The 20,992-nt window shown below is 36.0% G+C and overlaps 1 protein-coding gene and 1 long non-coding RNA gene across 2 annotated transcripts; both read right to left on the bottom strand.

Annotated features, from left to right (window-relative positions):
- Positions 1 to 771: 771 nt before the first annotated feature.
- Positions 772 to 1,542, bottom strand: LOC111437873. The gene is made up of 3 exons (XR_002709513.1): positions 1,293 to 1,542; positions 934 to 1,175; positions 772 to 857 (listed from the first exon to the last, which is right to left on the bottom strand). It is a non-coding gene; the product is annotated as an uncharacterized LOC111437873 (long non-coding RNA).
- A 3,578-nt stretch (positions 1,543 to 5,120) lies between these two features.
- On the bottom strand, positions 5,121 to 10,669 carry LOC111437860 (eukaryotic translation initiation factor 3 subunit I-like). Its single transcript, XM_023075939.1, has 8 exons — positions 10,363 to 10,669; positions 10,040 to 10,255; positions 7,332 to 7,459; positions 6,065 to 6,184; positions 5,872 to 5,961; positions 5,643 to 5,729; positions 5,473 to 5,552; positions 5,121 to 5,395 (listed from the first exon to the last, which is right to left on the bottom strand). Exons 1-8 carry the CDS (start codon positions 10,544 to 10,546, stop codon positions 5,320 to 5,322), a joined length of 981 nt encoding a protein of 326 aa, XP_022931707.1. The 5' UTR covers positions 10,547 to 10,669; the 3' UTR covers positions 5,121 to 5,319.
- Positions 10,670 to 20,992: the final 10,323 nt, after the last annotated feature.

Raw genomic sequence — 20,992 nt, 5'->3', positions numbered from 1 at the left:
TTACATAAACAGACCCAGACATGGATTCCCAGTAGTTTCTAGCCCGCTGGTCTCGTTCTTGGTTGGCCTGCATCATCTAAATCTGGAAAGAAAAGTTATAATAATTTTGATGAGTAATTAGATTACTCAGTAAGTAGCTAGCTTATCATTCAAGAGTTCATAACTAATCTTTCTAGGTGTTTTTAAGTTTTATTCATCATTGACTCCTAGTTCTCTTACTAGGGTCATCTGTTCATTAATGAGGTATCTCAGCTACCTCCAGCTAGGTTACTGACTCTCTTTCGATATGCTTATCTAGAATTTTCGGACTCGTATGTAAGACTCGCTTTCGGTCAAATACGGCCCGTCTACTAATTGCTCTGGCGGCCTGTTTATCTCATATACCAACGGTCAGGAGTACTCATACTCCCTGACTTAGCACACAGCGCGTTGGCCAGGAACTCTGCGGGAATTAGTAGACTATCATACTCATATAAATAAGCCATAGCTCTACAACCAATAAGCATATCTTAGAGTCATAACATTTCCATTAACATGCATAACATACTCACAGTTACTCACAGTTACTGCATGCTTTCAAAACATGTATCATGTTCAACACATAGAACATTCTGACAATCATTTATATCATGCTTACATCACAGGCAAGCAGTCACAATATACAATAAACACTCAATATCATCAAAGCTCATCATAACATACTAAGCTCTTAATCAGGTAAACAACATACTCACATGTTGTAAAACAAGTTAAGAACTAGTTCAAAGGTCGATATGCTACTTACCTGGTTCCGAATCCCTTTCTCTCTTGATTGTACATTTAATAGGGTATTTCAACACAATTCCTTCCAATTAGACCTATATTTCACCATTTTCAAGGTAAGTATAGGTCAATCTAGGTAGAACAGGTCAAAACAAATCGAACGGGACAAACCGGGAACCGAAATGATGCTTCACGCGCCCTCACGCGCCCTCACATCCTCGGTGTGTCTGTCCCACGCGCCATGAGCACGCCCAGTCGCACACCCAGTCGCGGCCCTCACGCGCTTGCGTGTAGTGCATGCGCTTCTTCTTCTTCCTTCCGTTTTCTGAAATTTTTCCATCTTTTCTGTTAATACCTACTATATCCCGAAGCCATATCCTCCTTCTACGATTCGAATTTCATCCTGATTCCTTCTACAAATTTATAGATCTCCTTATTACGATTCTAAAAAGTCCTATTTCATAACTTATTATACAATATGAACCAAGATATCGAAATTTAAAGGTTCGGTGATATGGGTTTTTCGTTACCTTTGCGACAACCGCTTAAATCAGCTTAGTTCGGTGATATGGCTAGAAAGCCTTCACAATCGTCTCCCCATCCTCATGTTTGCACGTTGTCACAACAAACGCCACTTCCCTCTTCCTCTGTTTCTTCGATAATATTTGGTGCTTCCTCGTCGGCCTTGCCAACGCCAACCACCACCACCATCCAAAACACTAACACAAAATAAAACCACCCTTCTTCATCCCACACCTCCATCTTCCTCTCTTTTCTTTCTTTTCCCTCAATCCACCTGTCCATTCTTCCTTTCTCCATGGCAGTAGCTTCAAGCTGCTGCTGTCTTTTTCTTTTTCTTCTTTTTTTTTTTTTAATTATTTTATTTTATTTATTTATTTAATTTATTTATTTATTTATTTATTATTTTCGGATTATTACAATGACAATCTTGACCATCGTTACCAGTAAATATTTTAAATTAATTTTTGTACATATTAGGCATATCATGCATATTTTATTAAAAAAAAATAGAATCGTTACAGAACTTATACATATCGAGCTTAGGTGTTATAACTTTTAGACTAAATTTGCATTTCAACGAAATCTCAGTTATAAAAATAATAATAATAATTGTGTTTATAAAATTAATTGGCTGAATGTGCAATGAATATTGGCATATCGAGAAATCAAAGAACAAAAAGGAATACGAATTTCATTGACTTCCACCGATGGTGACTCTCACACTATACAACAGCTTAGTGACATTGACATCTAGGGACTAAAACAAAAGGGGTTTTTTTTTTTTTTCAATTGAATTTTAGAAAAATGACTTTAATTCTTATAATATGGAATTTTTCTAAAATACGAGTAGGGTTAGGAATCACGATCTTCCACAATATATGATATTGTTTCTTTGAACATAAGTTCTCATGGCTTGTCCTCTTTGAACATAAGCTCTCATGACTTTACTTTGAGCTTCTTTGGTCTCATACCAATGGATGGTTTTGCTTTGGGATTTCCTAGCCTCATATCTAGGTTCATACCAATCAATATGTATTCTTTAGTAGAACATTTTAATCTGAGATTTTAATAAAATATATATATATATATATATTAATAATGGTAAATTATAGGTTTGCATATTTGAGATTTCTTTTAATTTATGAATTTTTGGACATTAAAATTGAATTAGTGTCTAAGAGGACATTAAACCGACATTAAACTCTCAATGGTATTCATATGATATGAACCAAGAGACATCATTCATACAATATACTTCAATCAAAATGTGAAGAAAATGTTGTCAAAATTATCAAAAGAGGTTGCAATTCATGTCACATTGATTAGGAATGAAGTTTGATGGTTATAAATTTTGGGTGGGTTACAATTTAGAGTAATTTAGAGTTATTGTATTTTAGACTTTTTATTTACTTTATAGGTTACATTTACATAATGGCTAATTATGGTCATTAAGTATGAATGTTACAACTTTTGGAATGCTTTCATTTTGAGGCTAAATAAAGCCATGTATGTTGTATTTATAAGGCAGACTTGGAAAATATATTAAAAGAAGCATTTGTGCTTTCTTTAGCCAATGGCTAAGTTTATTTGTAACTCTATGTAGTTTAGGTTGCATGTAGAATCATTCAAGCTCGACATGATCAATCTTGCTTGTGGAGTGATTTGAATCTCAAACAAGTGTTTGAGATATTTGATCAACAAGAATCATTGAAGCTAGACATGATCGATCTTGCTTCTGGAGTGATTCGAATCTCAAACAATGTTCTTGCCTTGAGATATTCGATCAACAAGGTAATCCGAATCTTATTCCCCTTGTATTGATTCCTTATCTTATCATTCATAGGTTTGTAAAAGTGCGATATATTCATAATAGTTTATTTATAATTTTTAATATATTGTTGCCTATAGTAATGTTTACTCAAGTTTAAAAGTAAACCATATATATTAAATTTGGATGAAAATTAAATAAGTAAATATATGTAGTAAGAAATGTTAAAAAATCTAAATGAGATTTAAATATGTTAAATGTATATATTATAATATTACATTTGAATAAGATTTAAATAAGAGATGGTAAGAGATTTAAATAACACTATATTTGTTAATTATAATATATATTAGATATGGTAAAAAAAGATGTTTATAATGTGATAGACTAAATTGGTAACTAAATATTATAAGTATTATTTTGATATAATATTAGGTTTAGTCAAATAACACTTGTTCTAAAATCATTAAAATATTAGTGTATTATAAGTGATTTATAAATTTCATAGTAGGGTGTTAAATAATTTTTTTTTTTATATAAAGTCTTTTTTTTAGTTTCATTACTGGTTTGTCAAATTGAGAAAAATACGTATTATTATTTAAACCGTTAATGATAATGTAAAATTTTGGATTTATCGTTATTAAAAAATGTTCTTAAGGTCTATGGTTAATAATAATCAAATTGATCAAAAAAAAAATATATCTATATATGATTGATGAATCGTGTAGATAATATGATAGCCGGTAAATATCTCCGAGTTGACATGTTAGATTAGAGGTGTACATGGTTCGGGCTAGGTTGGGAAAATTTTCTTAACTTATCTAAAAGTCTGAGTTCGTTGGATTGGTAACCCAATCTTACTCAAAATTGTTTCACAATCAAATTCAACTCAACCCTCACTTTTCGTTAGGAGGTTAGGTTGGGTTGTCAGTTGTTCAATTTTTTTTTTAATTTTTTAAAAAACTCTTATTTATCTCATTCCATACAATTTAATATAAAATATATTAAAAATTTACAAACACAAATCTTGATCAATAAAATCACAACACGATGTAAGAATTGTGTCTTAAGTAAGTTCGAATTTGCCATAGAACTAAAAGACAAATAAATACTAGCACGAGCAATTTATTACTTTGAAAATAAAGGAAAATACCATACAATAATAAATAATAAGTTCAAAACTTCTGGAACTTATAAAAGAATTAAAAATCTTTCTACATGTACTAAATATTGATTTAGGAGCTATAATAGATATTGGAACGACCAAAACATTTTTGACAATTTTTTATAAAATTTGGTATTTAAAATCATTTACTTTCCACTAATACTAAAATTATCTTAAGTTTTGAACTAGATAAATATCAATTTCTTTAATTCTAATACATTTGGCTCCTTTTTTTTCTTCATTGGTAAGTTTCGAACTAGATAATTCTAATACATTTTGCTCCTTTTATAGTGATAATAATAATACTAAGCTTGCAAATTCACTTCATCAATTTATATAGTAATAATATCAATACTAAGCCGTGCAAATTCACTCAGCAAATGTTTATGTACTCGTAGAATTAGAAGTGAGAGTAATAATATTAATACTAAGCCGGGAAAATTCACTCAACAAATGTTTATGTACTCATAGAATTAGAAGTGAGTCTTGATTTAAATTGATGATCAACCAACTTTATTATCATCCAAGTCACTCATGATCAATTAGATTGTCAATAACTTGGTCGACATCCACTATTTAAGAAAATAAAATATCAATTTTCATGTATTTAATGACTAAGAATTCATTGTGATACAGACTATAAAATTTATGGGTGTAATAATATCCATAAGGTTGATTATGGAAATACGAAAATGAGACGTACATGGAAATTGGGCATTGGGATTAGGGTGAAATGATGAAATGTTTGGGGCTTTTAAGATTTAGTTCAGGGACAACATTTTTGTCCATTAATTACCTGAATGAGGTGAATGGAAATCAACTCATTTTCAAACTTCTATTCCAAAAAAAAAAAAAAATGAGACCTTTTCTAAGCTTTAAGAGAATTTTTGAAACTAGACACAGTAACAGCACGTAAAACTTTTCTGATCATTACTCCGATCATCACTGTTTGGCTGTCTGCCTCTCTTCTCTTATCAAGTCACAAAATTGAAATTTGATAAAATAATCACGACCACAGCAAAAGTCAAGGAGGCAAGGTTCTTAACTACAATAAGTAAAGCCATTAATACAACCCAACGAATGCCCTCTCCACCAACTGCAATTAAATCTTGATGTTGAAGTAATCAGGGTCAAAATGATGCAGTCTTACATAACCATCTTCACCTCCACTTGAAAAACTACCGAGGAAAAAACCAAAGCCCATGAATATGATAAGCATTTCAAATACCAACCAATACTACTACGGCATACATACCTCTTCCCATCAGGATTGAAAGCCAGAGCATTAATGGGTCCAAAATGCCCTTTCACACCTCCGATCTCTTCTTGAAGTATCTATCACACAAAAAGAGAAATATAACACACTTCAACCCAACTAACTCTAATTCTATAAGGTCAAAAGGAAAGTGAGACACAAGATCCCACCTTATCATAGAATTTAGCTTCAAACTTCCCTGCACGATGATCGGTTGTTGTCACTGCTGAAGCATCCTGACCACCACCAAGCACCACCTGAAACCCAACAAAAAAAGAAACCAATTTGAGCCGAAAGACAGACATTTAAAACATCACCTCAACCAAACAGTCAAATAAAACAGATTATCAGCCTCAAACAGAACTGTCAGTGTTACATTTGGCAATTCAAAATACATACGTGATCAAGAAGGGGAGACATTGTAACAGCATTGACTGGGCGTTCTGTCACATACGTCTTGATAAGTGTCAACGTTCTAGTATCCCACAGCTGGATTAAAATTAAAAAGAAACAAAAAAATGCATATTAGTCAATCAGTCAGATATTAAAAATAAAAGAGGGGAGGAAGAAGAATTGGAGAGATGTACGGTACCCTAGCAGACTTGTCCAAAGAACCAGTTACAAAATGCGAACCATCAGAGGATTTTGTAAGGGAAGTTATTGTTTTCTTATGGCCCGTCTCCTTGTCTGATTCTTTTAAAAGTTTACCTGTCTGTAGTTCAATTAAATATTTAGTGAGAAACAAGTCAGATTAGCCAAGAAAGATAAAAAAAATAAATAATGCATTTCTCATGGAAGAGCAATATCATACATTAGAACAATGGATTTATGCAAAAGAGAATTTTCTTCCCAAGAGAATCACTATAAGCTAATTAGAAAGGAGTGAGAAGTAAAGTCCCAATCAAAATAGCTTCTAGGGTAAATATTTGAGAACAGTAAAGATCGGGGTTAGAAGGAATGAATCTAACCCTTCGTTTTCATAATAAGGATCTTTGGAGAAGAGAAGCAATTTCTTTTCAATTTAACTCAATAGCCACTGGCAAGGCTAGTGACACTTAAATTGACGATCATAATATAAGAGTTTTCTTCCATGTCTATCAACCATACTATAGAAGAAGCTAGTGTTTTCATCTTCATCAAACCAGAATGATTTACATTTTTGTTAACGTAAAATTACATTCTTCAAAATTAGGTATTGGAGATGGGGCTTGATGACATCTCGAAAGCCTCTTTCGAAGGCATTTAAAGGGGAGATGTCTTGTTGAGTTGTCGATCATATGGGAGAAGGTGATTATGGAACATTTGGTTGGAAAGGAATCGAAGTGTCTTCATAGATAAGTCTTGCTTGAGTCTTTTTTTTCCCTTTCTTTTTAATGTCATATCATTTTTCATCTAAAAAAGGGTCCCTAGGGACAATTTTTAGGAAAATGTTGTATAATTCTTCCTGGTTCAATATTTTCAGCAGAGGGTTTGATTTCTTCAATACTATTATGAATGTTAAGAAAATATGCTTAAAAAACATTCCAAAGAGATCGTCTAAATATCAAACCTTTTATGTCTAGTAACAATGTACTCCCCCCTTTAGATCAAAGTGCCAGACTTTTTAGCCCTCATTTTATCAACTTCATGCATCAACTATAGTTATCTAAATATAAGTTGCTTATAAAAAATGCAATGTCTGTTTTATTCATGTCTGACTTTTTAGCCCTCATTCTATCAACTCGTGCATCAACCATAGTCATCTAAATATAAGTTGCTTATAAAATGCAATGTCTGCTTTATTCATGTGAGACAGAAAAATGATGATGTATGAACATTGCCTTGACACAAGACACCCTAAATTGTATCACAATCATTACCTCAGAATCCCAAATGCGAATAACAGCATCTTCTCCTGCACTTATAATGGTTTTATTTAGAGGCCCCCAAACAGCTCTGTTGATTCTTCCCTGAGGACCCTTCAGAAGAAGCACAGATTCACCAGTCTCTGCGGCATATCAGAAACACTTTAATAAGCATATATTATTCTTCTAGAGCCAAAAATAAAATATCCATTTTAATCAAACTTAATTAATAGAACATTGTCCACTGGAAAGATTTCCTTTTTTTATATATAAGAAACCAAACTTCCTTTGAGAAAATTGAAAGAAAATACAAAGCCATACAAAAAGAAAAAATAAAAAAAAGACAAGCCCACTACCAAAACCCACCCAAAACTAATTGATTACAATCCAAAAGAACAATGTCAAGCAAAAAAAATAAGTCCAACCAACGGCCAACCACAAAGACAAGTTAAACCTAATTGCCTCCCAAAGCTCCCCAACAAACCTCACAGCCCATCCAAAGATTCCATTGTTCCTCTCAAGCCAGATTCCCCAAAAAGTAACAAAAAAAGCAAGTCTGCCACAAAAATCTTCCTTTATGGTGAAAAGAACTCAAGAAAACTTCCTCAAACATAGAACAAGATCCCATGTTACGACTAGAACCACCTCAAGGGTCCTACTAAATAACTGACCCCAAAGAAGCAAAGAAAGGGACAATCCCATAAAACATGATTGAGGTCCTCGTCCAACCTCTAGCAAAGAACAAACCATTGTGGGTGCAACACAAAAGAAGAAAGCTTTTCTAAGTAGTAAGTGTCCCCTCCATTCATGCAAAACATGTCAGTTGAAAATTTTCACTTTCTTAGAAATTTTGACCTTCCAGAGAGGAGAAAGCAGAGGCCATTTGGGAAGGAGATATGACACAAAGAATATAGAAAAAAAATTGAAAAATAACAAGAGAAACCCTCAGAAGGCTTTAGAGCTCCCACCCTAGAATCTCCTCTCCCATGATGAGTCACTTGATCAAAGGTAATAGATAGGAGACTGACAGCTTCAATTGCCTCTCAATCAGTGAAGGGTTGGAAAATACCCAAAGAATGCAACGAGACACCAACAAAAGAGAGCAAAACAAGGATACTGAATGCAACCTTTTATCAGATAAATGATAAAGATGAGGAAACAAGGCATCTGAAATAAATGCAATCCATCCCCAATAGAAAATTTAACAGATTAAGAGAATAGAGGAAAACCCAAAGCAATGGAATACAAGAGGTTTTTGCAAGAACACTTCAACCTACTACCTAAAATCCACGCTTTGAGAGAGCACCATACTAGATCACAAAAACCCTCTACCATAAGATAGGACACTCGACACCTGAAATAAATGCCAAAACCATTTTGCCAAATGAAGCTCATTAAGTGAAACCCCACTACCCTCCTCCACACCATCTCACAAGATATTTCTCTATAATCTTTTGATGTTCTTACCAACTGAGGCAGGCAAACTAATAATGAAAAGAGAGTAAATGGAATCCCACTCAACATTAGAGTCAATCAACATCAACCCCCCTTTAGAGAGAATAAAAAAAATAAAATAAAATAAAAGGCCTTTTTTTCCACAGCGAAATGCATTTCTAAATCTTCTACACCACTGAGTTCCAAAAATACACCAATCTCAAGTTACGCCACAAGAGAAAACCAAGGTAAGAACAAGGAAGTTGACTCACTTCATACCTCACCATAGTCGCCTAAAATGTCAACTTAGATATCTCATAATTTACATCAAAGATGGAACTTTTCGAATGAATTATTTTACATTGAAATGGCTCAAGGTTCAAAAAAATCCATATAGATTCCTCAAGGAATTATCCACCAAACAAATGAAGAGGGTGTCATCAGTGAGCTGAAGGTGTATCAAGTGCAGGTTATCCAATCCCACCTTAACACCCTCCACCACACACTTCTCCACTTCAGCCGACCTAACTGGCTGAGGACGTCCAGCACAAAAATGAACGGGGGCAAAGGACTTATAAATCTCACAGTCATGAAAGGCGTCCACAACAAAATGAACGAACGATCTTATATAAACTAGTCACAAGACTTATGGGCCTGAAGTCTTTAACTTGGCAAGCTTTTTATATTTTGGGATCAGGCACACATAAGTCTCACAGTCTCACTCATAACCGCATAAATGAAACATTTCTTTCAAAGCTTGCATAAAACCACCTAAGCCAATTACTTGTCATAAGGGAAAACAAGCACCAACATTAATTAAGCACAAACAAATCGTGCAGTAATCTTAATGTATCATCTACTCTTAAACCCTAAGTTTCTTCTTTCCTCGAACCTACTTGAAATTTATTGCGAGTAAAATACACGTTGAAAACTTTTGAATGGTTAAAAAGGAAGTCCTGTTACTTGCAGTAAAATAGTTTTCATTTAGCTGCATCGAGCTTCCTAAAAAGAAGGATACTGAAATAAGGAATAAGCGTGAAGAACGCCACCAAATTCCTCATGGCATGCATACAACTCAAGTACATGATTGATATTTCAAAATAGTGCAACTGCATCACATGCCTAGTATTATAACTAATCCCTAAAGAGAAAGACAAAGACACCTGGAATTGAATGGAACAACGAACAATGATGGTTCATAAGAACCTAATTGAGACGCTTAGAAAAATCATAGAGATTTAAAAAAAAAAATAATAACAAAAATAAATGAAAGGAGAACCATATCTTACGTTCCGAGGGGTTTCTGGCAATGCGTTTAACGTGAATAGCAGAGGGCAATTCCATGAAAGGATCGGTGGTAATCACAGCAAGCTTATCGCCGACAGAGAAATCAACCGCCCTAGCAGGTGAGTCAAAATTGAAAGAGAATAGTTGTTGTCCAGTTTGCACATTCCACAGTTTCGCCGTCTGATCCGCACTGCCGGTGATGAGCCGCATTGAATCTCCTGAAATTTAAGCAGCATCGTATGAAAAGCTGTCTCAGATTCCTCAATTACCCAATCCGAACGAACATGAAGTAAAAAAAAAATAAGAAGAAGAAGGTGAAGCATACTAGAGACATCGCAGCACCAAACGGCACCATTATGACCACGATAAGTCCCCAATCGCTCGCCGTTGTCGGCGAACCAGACGGTGGGATTGTGATCCTTGGCGCATGAGAAAAGGAGATCGCCATCCCGGTTGTATTTAAGGAAAGTCAATGGCCGTTCATGGCCTTTCATCAAAATTGGTCGCATTTTCGCTGAAATTCAAAGAAAGAAGCAGATGGTTGAAGGGATTGAGCCGGAGGTCGACGTTTGTTCGTCCCGACGGATGATTGTGAGGAAGTGTAAGGATTTTAGGGTTAGGGTTTTAAAATTGGACTTGGAATTGGGCCGACATTTAATGGGGTTAACGTGAGAGGGTAACGGTTCGGCTCGGTCCATAGGCGATCCAAACCGGGTATCCTGGGGGCTTGCTGGTTTAATTTCCTTTCGGTTCATTTCTTGAGGATTAGTTTTTATGGACGAAAATGTTGGAGGTCTGAGTTGTACAAAAAATTAAACGCTCAAACTATAATTAACGTAAACACAAAACCCTCCACGTTGCTTATTTTATTTCCAAAATCTCGATGGGCTAGTTTAGGTACGGCGAAGCAAATTTGAATTAGTTGATTCACTCGGTAGTGGGAGTGAGCGTCACACAATCACTTATAAAATGTCTTGAAAAATTGCAATTGTGACAATTGGTATCAGAGTCGAGTTCAGCTTTAGGAAACTTCTCGGAAAACATGTCCACGATAAAGTAATTGAAAAAGCCCCACGTCGACCGATTGGTCTACATCGAGGAGCATATCCAATGCTTGCGGGAAGTCCTTGACAATATTCGATACTTGGACGAGGGTGTAAAACAACTAGCCATTAAGACCAATGCGATTGACATAGTAGCTGGTCGTTTGGATGAGCTCATCCAATAATTGATGTATATAGTGAAAAATCTAGAAGAGAAAGCCACAAAAACTGTGGTCTCAAGCGTGGAGATAGCTCAACGGGCTTTGCCCTCAAATTGAGGAGCATGTCGAAGACATAAATATCTCTCAAAAAGTCATCGTCCAGATGGTCATAGAACTCTCTGAAGATATCAAAGCAGCACTTGATATAGTTAGGGCTGAAATGGTCGACATGAACGCCTGGTTGAACTCAAACCCTTCTGTGGGGCTTGAGATGCCAAACTCCAAAAAAAAATTTATCTTTGAACTCAAACAATACATTTGAGCTACAAACACCGTGATGAAAGAAGCCAAGATGATAAGATAAGGAATCAATACAAGGGGAATAAGATTCGGATTACCTTGTTGATCGAATATCTCAAGGCAAGAACACTTGATTGAGATTCGAATCACTTCACAAGCAAGATTGATCATGTCGAGCTTGAATGATTCTACATGCAACCTAAACTATATAGAATTGCAAAGAAACTTAGCCATTGGCTAAAGAAGAGCATAAATGCTTCTTTTACTATATTTTCTAAGTCTGCTTACAAATACAACATACATGGCAAACTACTAAAGACATTCTAAGAGTTGTAACATTCATACTTAATGGTCATAATTAACCATTATGTAATTGTAACCTAAAGTAAATTAAAAGTCTTAAAATACAATAATGAAATACAACAACTCTAAATTGTAACCCACCAAAAATTTATAACTATCAAACTTCATTCCTCTTCAATCTTGCATGAATTGCAACATCTTTTGATAATTTTGTCAACATTTTCTTCACATCTTCATTGAAGTATATTGTATGATTGATGTCTCTTGGTTCATATCACAAGATCACGTGAGCAACGATGCACTTAGCTGAAGATGCAAAGTTGTAGTGAAAGTTAAAATATTTACTCTGTTGAGGGACTGAAGCCGTCGGAAAAGTTCAGGTGAGCAGAATTCATGATCTTTCCTAAGCCTACCCTGCTGTAGTGACTTGAGCACTGATCCGTCTCAATATGTAAGGCCAAATGTCTTCCTCAAGTGGAAGCATTATGAATAACCCATCTAATTCTCCTACAAATATGGTAGGTGAGAGAATTGGGACGCTAGCTCGTGGAGAATATAGATCCTCTCAACAAAGACATGGGAACTCGTGGAGAGGACCCTATTATAACCAATATAATTTAGCCACTTTGACCTGTTTCATATGTAGGGGACCCCACAAAGTATTCGATTGTCCTAATAAAGCAGCCTTCCGAGCATTCCAGACGACATTGGACACAGGAACTGAACCCAGTCTCGAGCCAGTTGAAGTGGGGACAACATCATCCGAGAACAGCAACAACCCTGTATGGGGGCCCTAAAGTTTCTATTGGTGCTCCGTAAAATCGTAGTCGAGTCAAAAGAGCAAGTTGAAAGAGGACTTATGTATGTAGAGGCGTAGGTGAACCTGTAACGACCCTAAATTTCCACATACTCAGAGTCGCTACTAACGTCTCATTCTCATCTATAATGTGGAAATATAACTCTTACATGAACATAATTGATAACGTAAACTAAAAAAAAAAACGTTTAAAACAACTTCTTCTCTGGAAAACACAGCCATGGTCTTACGTGTTTAAATATGAGATACTGAAATTTAGAGAAAACAAAAACAAATACAAAATAATTTAAAACAATGAAATGCAAAACAATCTATTCTAACTTAAGACTATAAATTTAAATATGAATCTACCCTATGCACGTGCCACAGTCTCTGCTTGCGATGCCGCCGTCCTCCGTACAAGTGCGCCTTGCCTTTACCTGAAAAATGATGTGACACACGGCCTGAGTATTTCAAAGAATACTTAGTAAGTGACCCCACTATAGGGGCCATGCAAATGCAAACACATGCAATCATGATTTAGGGACCTATCTCTGATCATCTTAGGAGTGGCCTCCAGTTTCGGACAAATTGGATGTGTAGTACTTCCCTACACACGACTCACACGTGCGAGTGTGAATCCTCAGGACGCTCGCACACTCCCTGGACCCTCTGGTCAAGCTAATCTGTGGCGACGTTCAGAGGTCAGCGGAACCCTATAGTGTCATGCGCCTCATGAACACCCTCATCTGTGTGCGTTCGCACCTGTGCGCATTCGTGCTCATCATACGGTGCGCGTCCGCACTCATCATCTCTAGGGGAAGTAGCCCTATACTTATGAACATACAATATGCATGAGGTCCCTCTAAATCCATCATAATGTCTCTTCTAACACAACCCTCTAGTCTCATCTCTTTGTTACTCTAGGTAACACATACTCGTGGATATTTATATTAATATCATTTTCACGCTCTTAGGGTTGTGTCCTATGTCGATCTAATGACAGGATGCAATATGGCACTCATCATCATATAGCATGCTCAATATGGAAAACATCATCATATTAAGGTAAACGTCACACAATCATTATACTCATCATATTGCCACAAAGTGCATCAAACATATCAAGTACGACATTCATCAAAATATATATATATATATATATATACTGAGCACATCATCAAGTATCGTAACTCACACATCATCATAACTCATACATCATCATAACTCATATACCGAATCATACGACATAGTTCATACATCATCGTAACTCATACAATTTTTAGCCTATCCTATAGTAAGACCACTTACCTGGTTGGCCTTAGCCGAAGTATTCCCTAATTTAATTAGCGTAAGCTCCCGTTCCTCGAGAGCTGCTCCAAAGGTTGCTGGAGTTCGCTTCATATCCCACCGTTCGTCACCTTTTGTTAGTATTTCACATTTTAATTAATAATCCAACTAACAATGTGAAATACGGCTCTAAAACGGTCTCAGTAAAAATCGAATTTCAAGTTTTCATTATTTCTAAATTTTCTAAAACTCAAATTGAAAATATGTCAATATTATTTCATGCTGCTTTGAATCATTCAATCCAACTATGGTTTGTTATAATATTATATTCTCTGGATACAGACAATAATAATTTTTCACATCTTCCATTTTCCTTCTCTTCTGTTGTACAGCTTTGTTCTCTTCTCTCTGTATTTTTTTTTCTTCCTACAAATGATTATGCAATTATAAAACAATTTCAATCAATTATGTTCTCTCTTTCCTAATCTTTTCTTCCCTTTCCTAAACACTACTATCATTAACAGAAGACATTTTCAATCTATTCTGTTTTCTTCTCTTTCCCAAATGACTATCCAATCAACTAAGTCATTTACAATTCATTCTAATTTTCCTTCATAAAATTGCCTATGCATCAATCAATTATGATTTTCTTCTCTATTTAGGCCATTGACAAAACCATTTTTCAATCAATTTTGATTTTAGATCCAAATATCTAAATAATTGAAAAAAAGAGAGATCTATAATAATTTTTCTATCTCCGGCAAAAATAAAAGAAAGAGATCTAACTTACCTGATATGAACCAAGAGACATCAATCATACAATATGCTTCAATGAAGATGTGAAGAAAAGGTTGTCAAAATTATCAAAAGATGTTTCAATTCATGCTACATTGAAGAAGAATAAAGTTTGATTGTTGTAAATTTTGGGTGAGTTATAATTTAGAGTAATTTAGAGTTATTGTATTTTAAGACTTTTTATTTAATTTCGGTTACATTTACATAATGGCTAATTATGGCCATAAAGTGTGAATGTTACAACTTTTGGAATGTCTTTAATAGTTTCATTTTGAGGCTATATAAAGCCATGTATGTTATATTTGTAAGCAGACTTGGAAAATATAGTAAAAGAAGCATTTGTGCTTTTTCTTAGCCAATGGCTGAGTTTGTTTGCAATTCTATGTAGTTTAGATTGCATGTAGAATCATTCAAGCTCGACATGATCAATCTTGCTTGTGGAGTGATTCGAATCTCAAACAAGTGTTTGAGATATTTGATCAACAAGAATCATTGAAGCTAGACATGATCGATCTTGCTTCTGGAGTGATTCGAATCTCAAACAAAGTGTTCTTGGCTTGAGATATTTGATCTACAAGGTAATCCGAATCTTATTCCCCTTGTAGTTGATTCCTTATCGTATCATTACCCATAAATTTTCTATCTCTTCCCCTTCCTATCAAATCTGCTTAGAGTGAACCATTCCTTCCCAATATGGGCCATTTTTTTGTTTTGGTTCTGTTTCTTTCTTTTGCAGATCATTTTACAGTTGGAGGTGTGGGGGAGATATTTGGGGAAGGTGGAGAGAGAGTCGATACTTTACTTTTTTTTTTTTTTTAATTATTATTTACTTACTATTATTTTTTTTTCGGGTCGTTACATTATCTACCCCTAAAAAGAACTTTCGTCCTCGAAAGTCTCACTCTTGTACTAGCTCGGAGTATTTTTCTCTTATTTCATCCTCACTCTCCCACGTGGCTTCCTCGCTGTGGTGATTCCGCCACAGTACCTTAACGAACATAATGTTCCTGTTGCGTAAGGTTTTTTTTTTTTTTTTTTAGCTAAGATTTTTACTGGTTTTTTTTCATAGCTCTGATATTCATTGAGTTGAAGTAGTTTGTAGTCTATTACGTGGATAGGGTCCGTAATGTACTTCCTCAGCATCGACACATGAAATGCATCGTGTACTCCTGAGTGGGCTAAAGGTAGGGCTAACTTATACACTACTGGACCAACTCGCTCTAGGATCTCAAATGGTCCAATGAATTTAGGACTTAACTTGCCCTTACGTTCGAACCTCAAGACGCCTTTCATAGGTGCGACCTTGAGGAATACTGGGTCCCCTATCTCAAACTCCAGGCTTCTACACATTACATCGGCGTAGCTTTTCTGTCTACTTTGAGCGATACGCATCCTTGCTCGAATTTTCTGGACAACCTCATTGGTGAGTCGAACCAGCTCGGGTTCTACTAACTCTCTCTCACCTACTTCGTCCCAGTATATTGGGGACCTACACCGTTTTTCGTATCGGGTCTCAAACGGTGTCATTCCAATAGTTGCTTGAAAGTTTTTATTATACGAGAATTCCATCCGGTGGAGTTTGGAATCCTAACTTCCCTTAAAATCTAGTATGCAAGCGCGTAGCATATCCTCTAGAATTTGGTTTAAACGCTCCGTTTGTCCATCTGTTTAGGGGTTAAAGGCAGTACTAAAGTCGAGGCGGGTACCCAGCGCTTTTTAAAATCTGAGCTAGAACGCTGACGTAAAGCGTGGGTCCCGATCCGACACTATAGATACTGGGACTCCATGTAGTCTTACTATTTCTTTCACATACAGCTTTGCCCAATTGTCAACTATATATATGTAGCTTACCCAGGTAGGAAGTGTGCTGACTTGGTCAACCTATCGACAACTACCCGATCATTGATAGCCTTTAAGCGTTTTGGGTAATCCTACTATGAAGTCCATTGCTATGTTTTCCCACTTCCACTCTAGTATGCTTAGGGGCTGCAACAACCCCACCGCCTTTTATCTAGGAGCTTTCACTTGTTGACAAACTAAGCACTTGCTCACAAACTCGGCCACGTCCCTCTTCATGCTCTTCCACCAGAAGTGTTGATTTAAATCTTGGTACAACTTAGTACCTCCTGGGTGCATGAAAAATGACGAGTTGTGAGCTTCGTTAGTATTTCTTTCCTTAGCTCCTCTATTGTCGAGACATATAGGCGTCCCTGATGTTAGGATCGATATCAGTCGTTAGCTCTGATACCAGTTGTTAGGATCGCACAACAACGCACACACTCGATCTAGATGAACACAAAGAAAAGGATAGAGAAAATTTGCAAGGAGAACTTTGGCTAAAAGGATTTTTCTTTTTATTGATGACTTCAGGTATGTACAACAAGAGATAGTACAGAGAATAGAAAAGTACCTCTACAAAACTCTACCGGACCAGATATATATATGGTATAGTTTACTATATATAGCTTTACCAGATTTAGCCATCTACTATATAACTATTTACTATATATAGCTTTACCAGATATAGCTTTACCATATATAGCTTTACCATATATAGTTTTACTATATATAGCTTTACCAAATATAGCTTTACCGGATATAACCGTTGACCAAGCTATAAATAAGTATCAGGCTCCATAGCCTAACAATTCTCCCACTTGGTGACTGATCTAGTCAACCAAGAATTTCACTCTCAAACGACCATGAGCATCTTCACTGCACCATACCAATTGAGGTTTTGCACAACCTCAATATTCCAACATCAACACATTTTGTCAACATGTTTGCTGGATTCTTTGCACCCTCTATCTTCTCAAAACACATCACCATCTTCAACCAACCTCCGAGTGAAATGGTATCGCCTTCTGTGTTTTGAATGATAGACTGGGTTCCTCGCAACAGCATGAGTCTTAGGAGTTTCTTGAGTATCTGCTACATCACTATGTGAATCTTTTAGCAACTCAACCTCAACTCCCACTTGCTTCACCTCTGATTTCTCAGCAAGAGTCTCAGGAGTTTCTTGAGTATCCGCTACAACATCACTCTGTGAATCTTTGAGCAACTCAACCTCAACTCCCACTTGCTTCACCTCTGGTTTCTCAGCAAGAGTCTCAGGAGTTTCATGAGTATCTGCTACAACATCACTCTGTGAATCTTTGAGCAACTCAACCTCAACTCCCACTTGCTCCACCTATGGTTTCTTAGCATATATAGCTTTACTATATATAGCTTTACCAAATATAGCTTTACCGGATATAATCGTTGACCAAGCTATAAATAAGTATCAGGCTCCATAGCCTAACACCTGATACAATAACCCTTCATCTGAGGTCTTCGAGAATCCATTTACTAGACTCTCAACTAGCTGGCTTAAGACTTTCTGTAGGTTTGGATCCTCTCGTTGGGGTTGCCTCGGTATTTGTGCCTTTAAATTTAAAGCTAGGTCCCACCGATGGTGAGAATATCATTTTTTTTTTTTTTGCGACATTCTATAATAGCATGGTTTGCAGCTAGTTAATCCATTCCTAGTACTACATCGGAACTGGTCATTTTTACTACTATTAGGACTACGCTTAGAGTTTGGTCGACTACTATTGCTTGGTCATTCTTTACTCTATCCTTAGTTACTACGTCTACCCTCTCAGGGCTGCTTGCCGACCATACATACAATAAGGGTTCTAATTCAAACCCTGTCTCTGATCCCTCTCGAGGTGGGCTCTCTTCAGCCTCAGCTCGTCCTCTATCTCTAATAGGAGGTAGTCCCCTTCCTCATCTTACTCTTTCGCATGGTCTAGGCAGCATGGTTCTAGAAACCAAGATAGCATCTCTTAAGTCTAAGGCTCATTACCTATGAAATTATGCTATGCATCACATCTACTAAGATCAAATCATATTGCAAACAAAATCACTCAGCATGCAACACATCACATCATGCTCTTATATAAATACGTGAAATATCACAACAATTTCAGTAACATTAACATAAAAATGCATGCGAGTTTGAAAATGTTTCTCTTTTCTTATTTTGTGCAAGGCGTACCTGATGGTGACGGGGCATTAACATTGGGACCATGGAACGTGCCAAGCCTACATTGTAGGCTAGTCTACAGAATCTAAAACCTAGAGCTCTGATACCAACTGTAACGACCCTAAATTTCCACATACTCAGAGTCGCTACTAACGTCTCATTCTCATCTATAATGCGGAAATATAACTCTTACATGAACATAATTGATAACGTAAACTAAAAAAAAAAAAAACGTTTAAAACAACTTCTTCTCTGGAAAACACAGCCATGGTCTTACGTGTTTAAATATGAGATACTGAAATTTAGAGAAAACAAAAACGAATACAAAATAATTTAAAACAATGAAATGCAAAACAACCTATTCTAACTTAAGACTATAAATTTAAATATGAATCTACCCTATGCACGTGCCACAGTCTCTGCTTGCGATGCCGCCGTCCTCCGTACAAGTGCGCCTTGCCTTTACCTGAAAAATGACGTGGCACACGGCCTGAGTATTTCAAAGAATACTTAGTAAGTGACCCCACTATAGGGGCCATGCAAATGCAAACACATGCAATCATGATTTAGGGACCTATCTCTGATCATCTTAGGAGTGGCCTCCAGTTTCGGACAAATTGGATGTGTAGTACTTCCCTACACACGACTCACACGTGCGAGTGTGAATCCCCAGGACGCTCGCACACTCCCTGGACCCTCTGGTCAAGCTAATCTGTGGCGACGTTCAGAGGTCAGCGGAACCCTATAGTGTCATGCGCCTCATGAACACCCTCATCTGTGTGCGTTCGCACCTGTGCGCATTCGTGCTCATCATACGGTGCGCGTCCGCACTCATCATCTCTAGGGGAAGTAGCCCTATACTTATGAACATACAATATGCATGAGGTCCCTCTAAATCCATCATAATGTCTCTTCTGACAGAACCCTCTAGTCTCATCTCTTTGTTACTCTAGGTAACACATACTCGTGGATATTTATATTAATATCATTTTCACGCTCTTAGGGTTGTGTCCTATGTCGATCTAATGACATGATGCAATATGGCACTCATCATCATATAGCATGCTCAATATGTAAAACATCATCATATTAAGGTAAACGTCACACAATCATTATACTCATCATATTGCCACAAAGTGCATCAAACATATCAAGTACGACATTCATCAAAATATATATATATATATATATATACTGAGCACATCATCAAGTATCGTAACTCACACATCATCATAACTCATACATCATCATAACTCATATACCGAATCATACGACATAGTTCATACATCATCGTAACTCATACAATTTTTAGCCTATCCTATAGTAAGACCACTTACCTGGTTGGCCTTAGCCGAAGTAGTCCCTAATTTAATTAGCGTAAGCTCCCGTTCCTCGAGAGCTGCTCCAAAGGTTGCTGGAGTTCGCTTCATATCCCACCGTTCGTCACCTTTTGTTAGTATTTCACATTTTAATTAATAATCCAACTAACAATGTGAAATACGGCTCTAAAACGGTCTCAGTAAAAATCGAATTTCAAGTTTTCATTATTTCTAAATTTTCTAAAACTCAAATTGAAAATATGTCAATATTATTTCATGCTGCTTTGAATCATTCAATCCAACTATGGTTTGTTATAATATTATATTCTCCGGATACAAACAATAATAATTTTTCACATCTTCCATTTTCCTTCTCTTCTGTTGTACCGCTTTGTTCTCTTCTCTCTGTATTTTTTTTTTCTTCCTACAAATGATTATGTAATTATAAAACAATTTCAATCAATTATGTTCTCTCTTTCCTAATATGACTATCCAATTAACCGAAAGCCATTTTCAATCTTTTCTTCCCTTTCCTAAACACTACTATCATTAACCGAAGACATTTTCAATCTATTCTGTTTTCTTCTCTTTCCCAAATGACTATCCAATCAACTAAGTCATTTACAATCCATTCTAATTTTCCTTCATACAATTGACTATGCATCAATCAATTATGATTTTCTTCTTTATTCAGGCAATTGACAAAACCATTTTTCAATCAATTTTGATTTTAGATCCAAATATATAAATAATTGAAAAAAAGAGAGATCTAAAATAAATTTTCTATCCCCTGCAAAAATAAAAGAAAGAGATCTAACTTACCCATAAATTTTCTATCTCTTTCCCTTCCTATCAAATTTGAGTGGAGTGAAGCCATTCCTTCGGGCCAATTTTTTGTTTCGGTTCTGTTTCTTTCTTTTG

Source organism: Cucurbita moschata, unplaced genomic scaffold (genome assembly GCF_002738365.1).
Source record: "Cucurbita moschata cultivar Rifu unplaced genomic scaffold, Cmos_1.0 Cmo_Scf00067, whole genome shotgun sequence".
Lineage (NCBI taxonomy): Eukaryota > Viridiplantae > Streptophyta > Magnoliopsida > Cucurbitales > Cucurbitaceae > Cucurbita > Cucurbita moschata.
The sequence above is the reverse complement of the archived record's forward strand: the minus strand, read 5'-3'. Positions and strand labels throughout refer to the sequence as shown.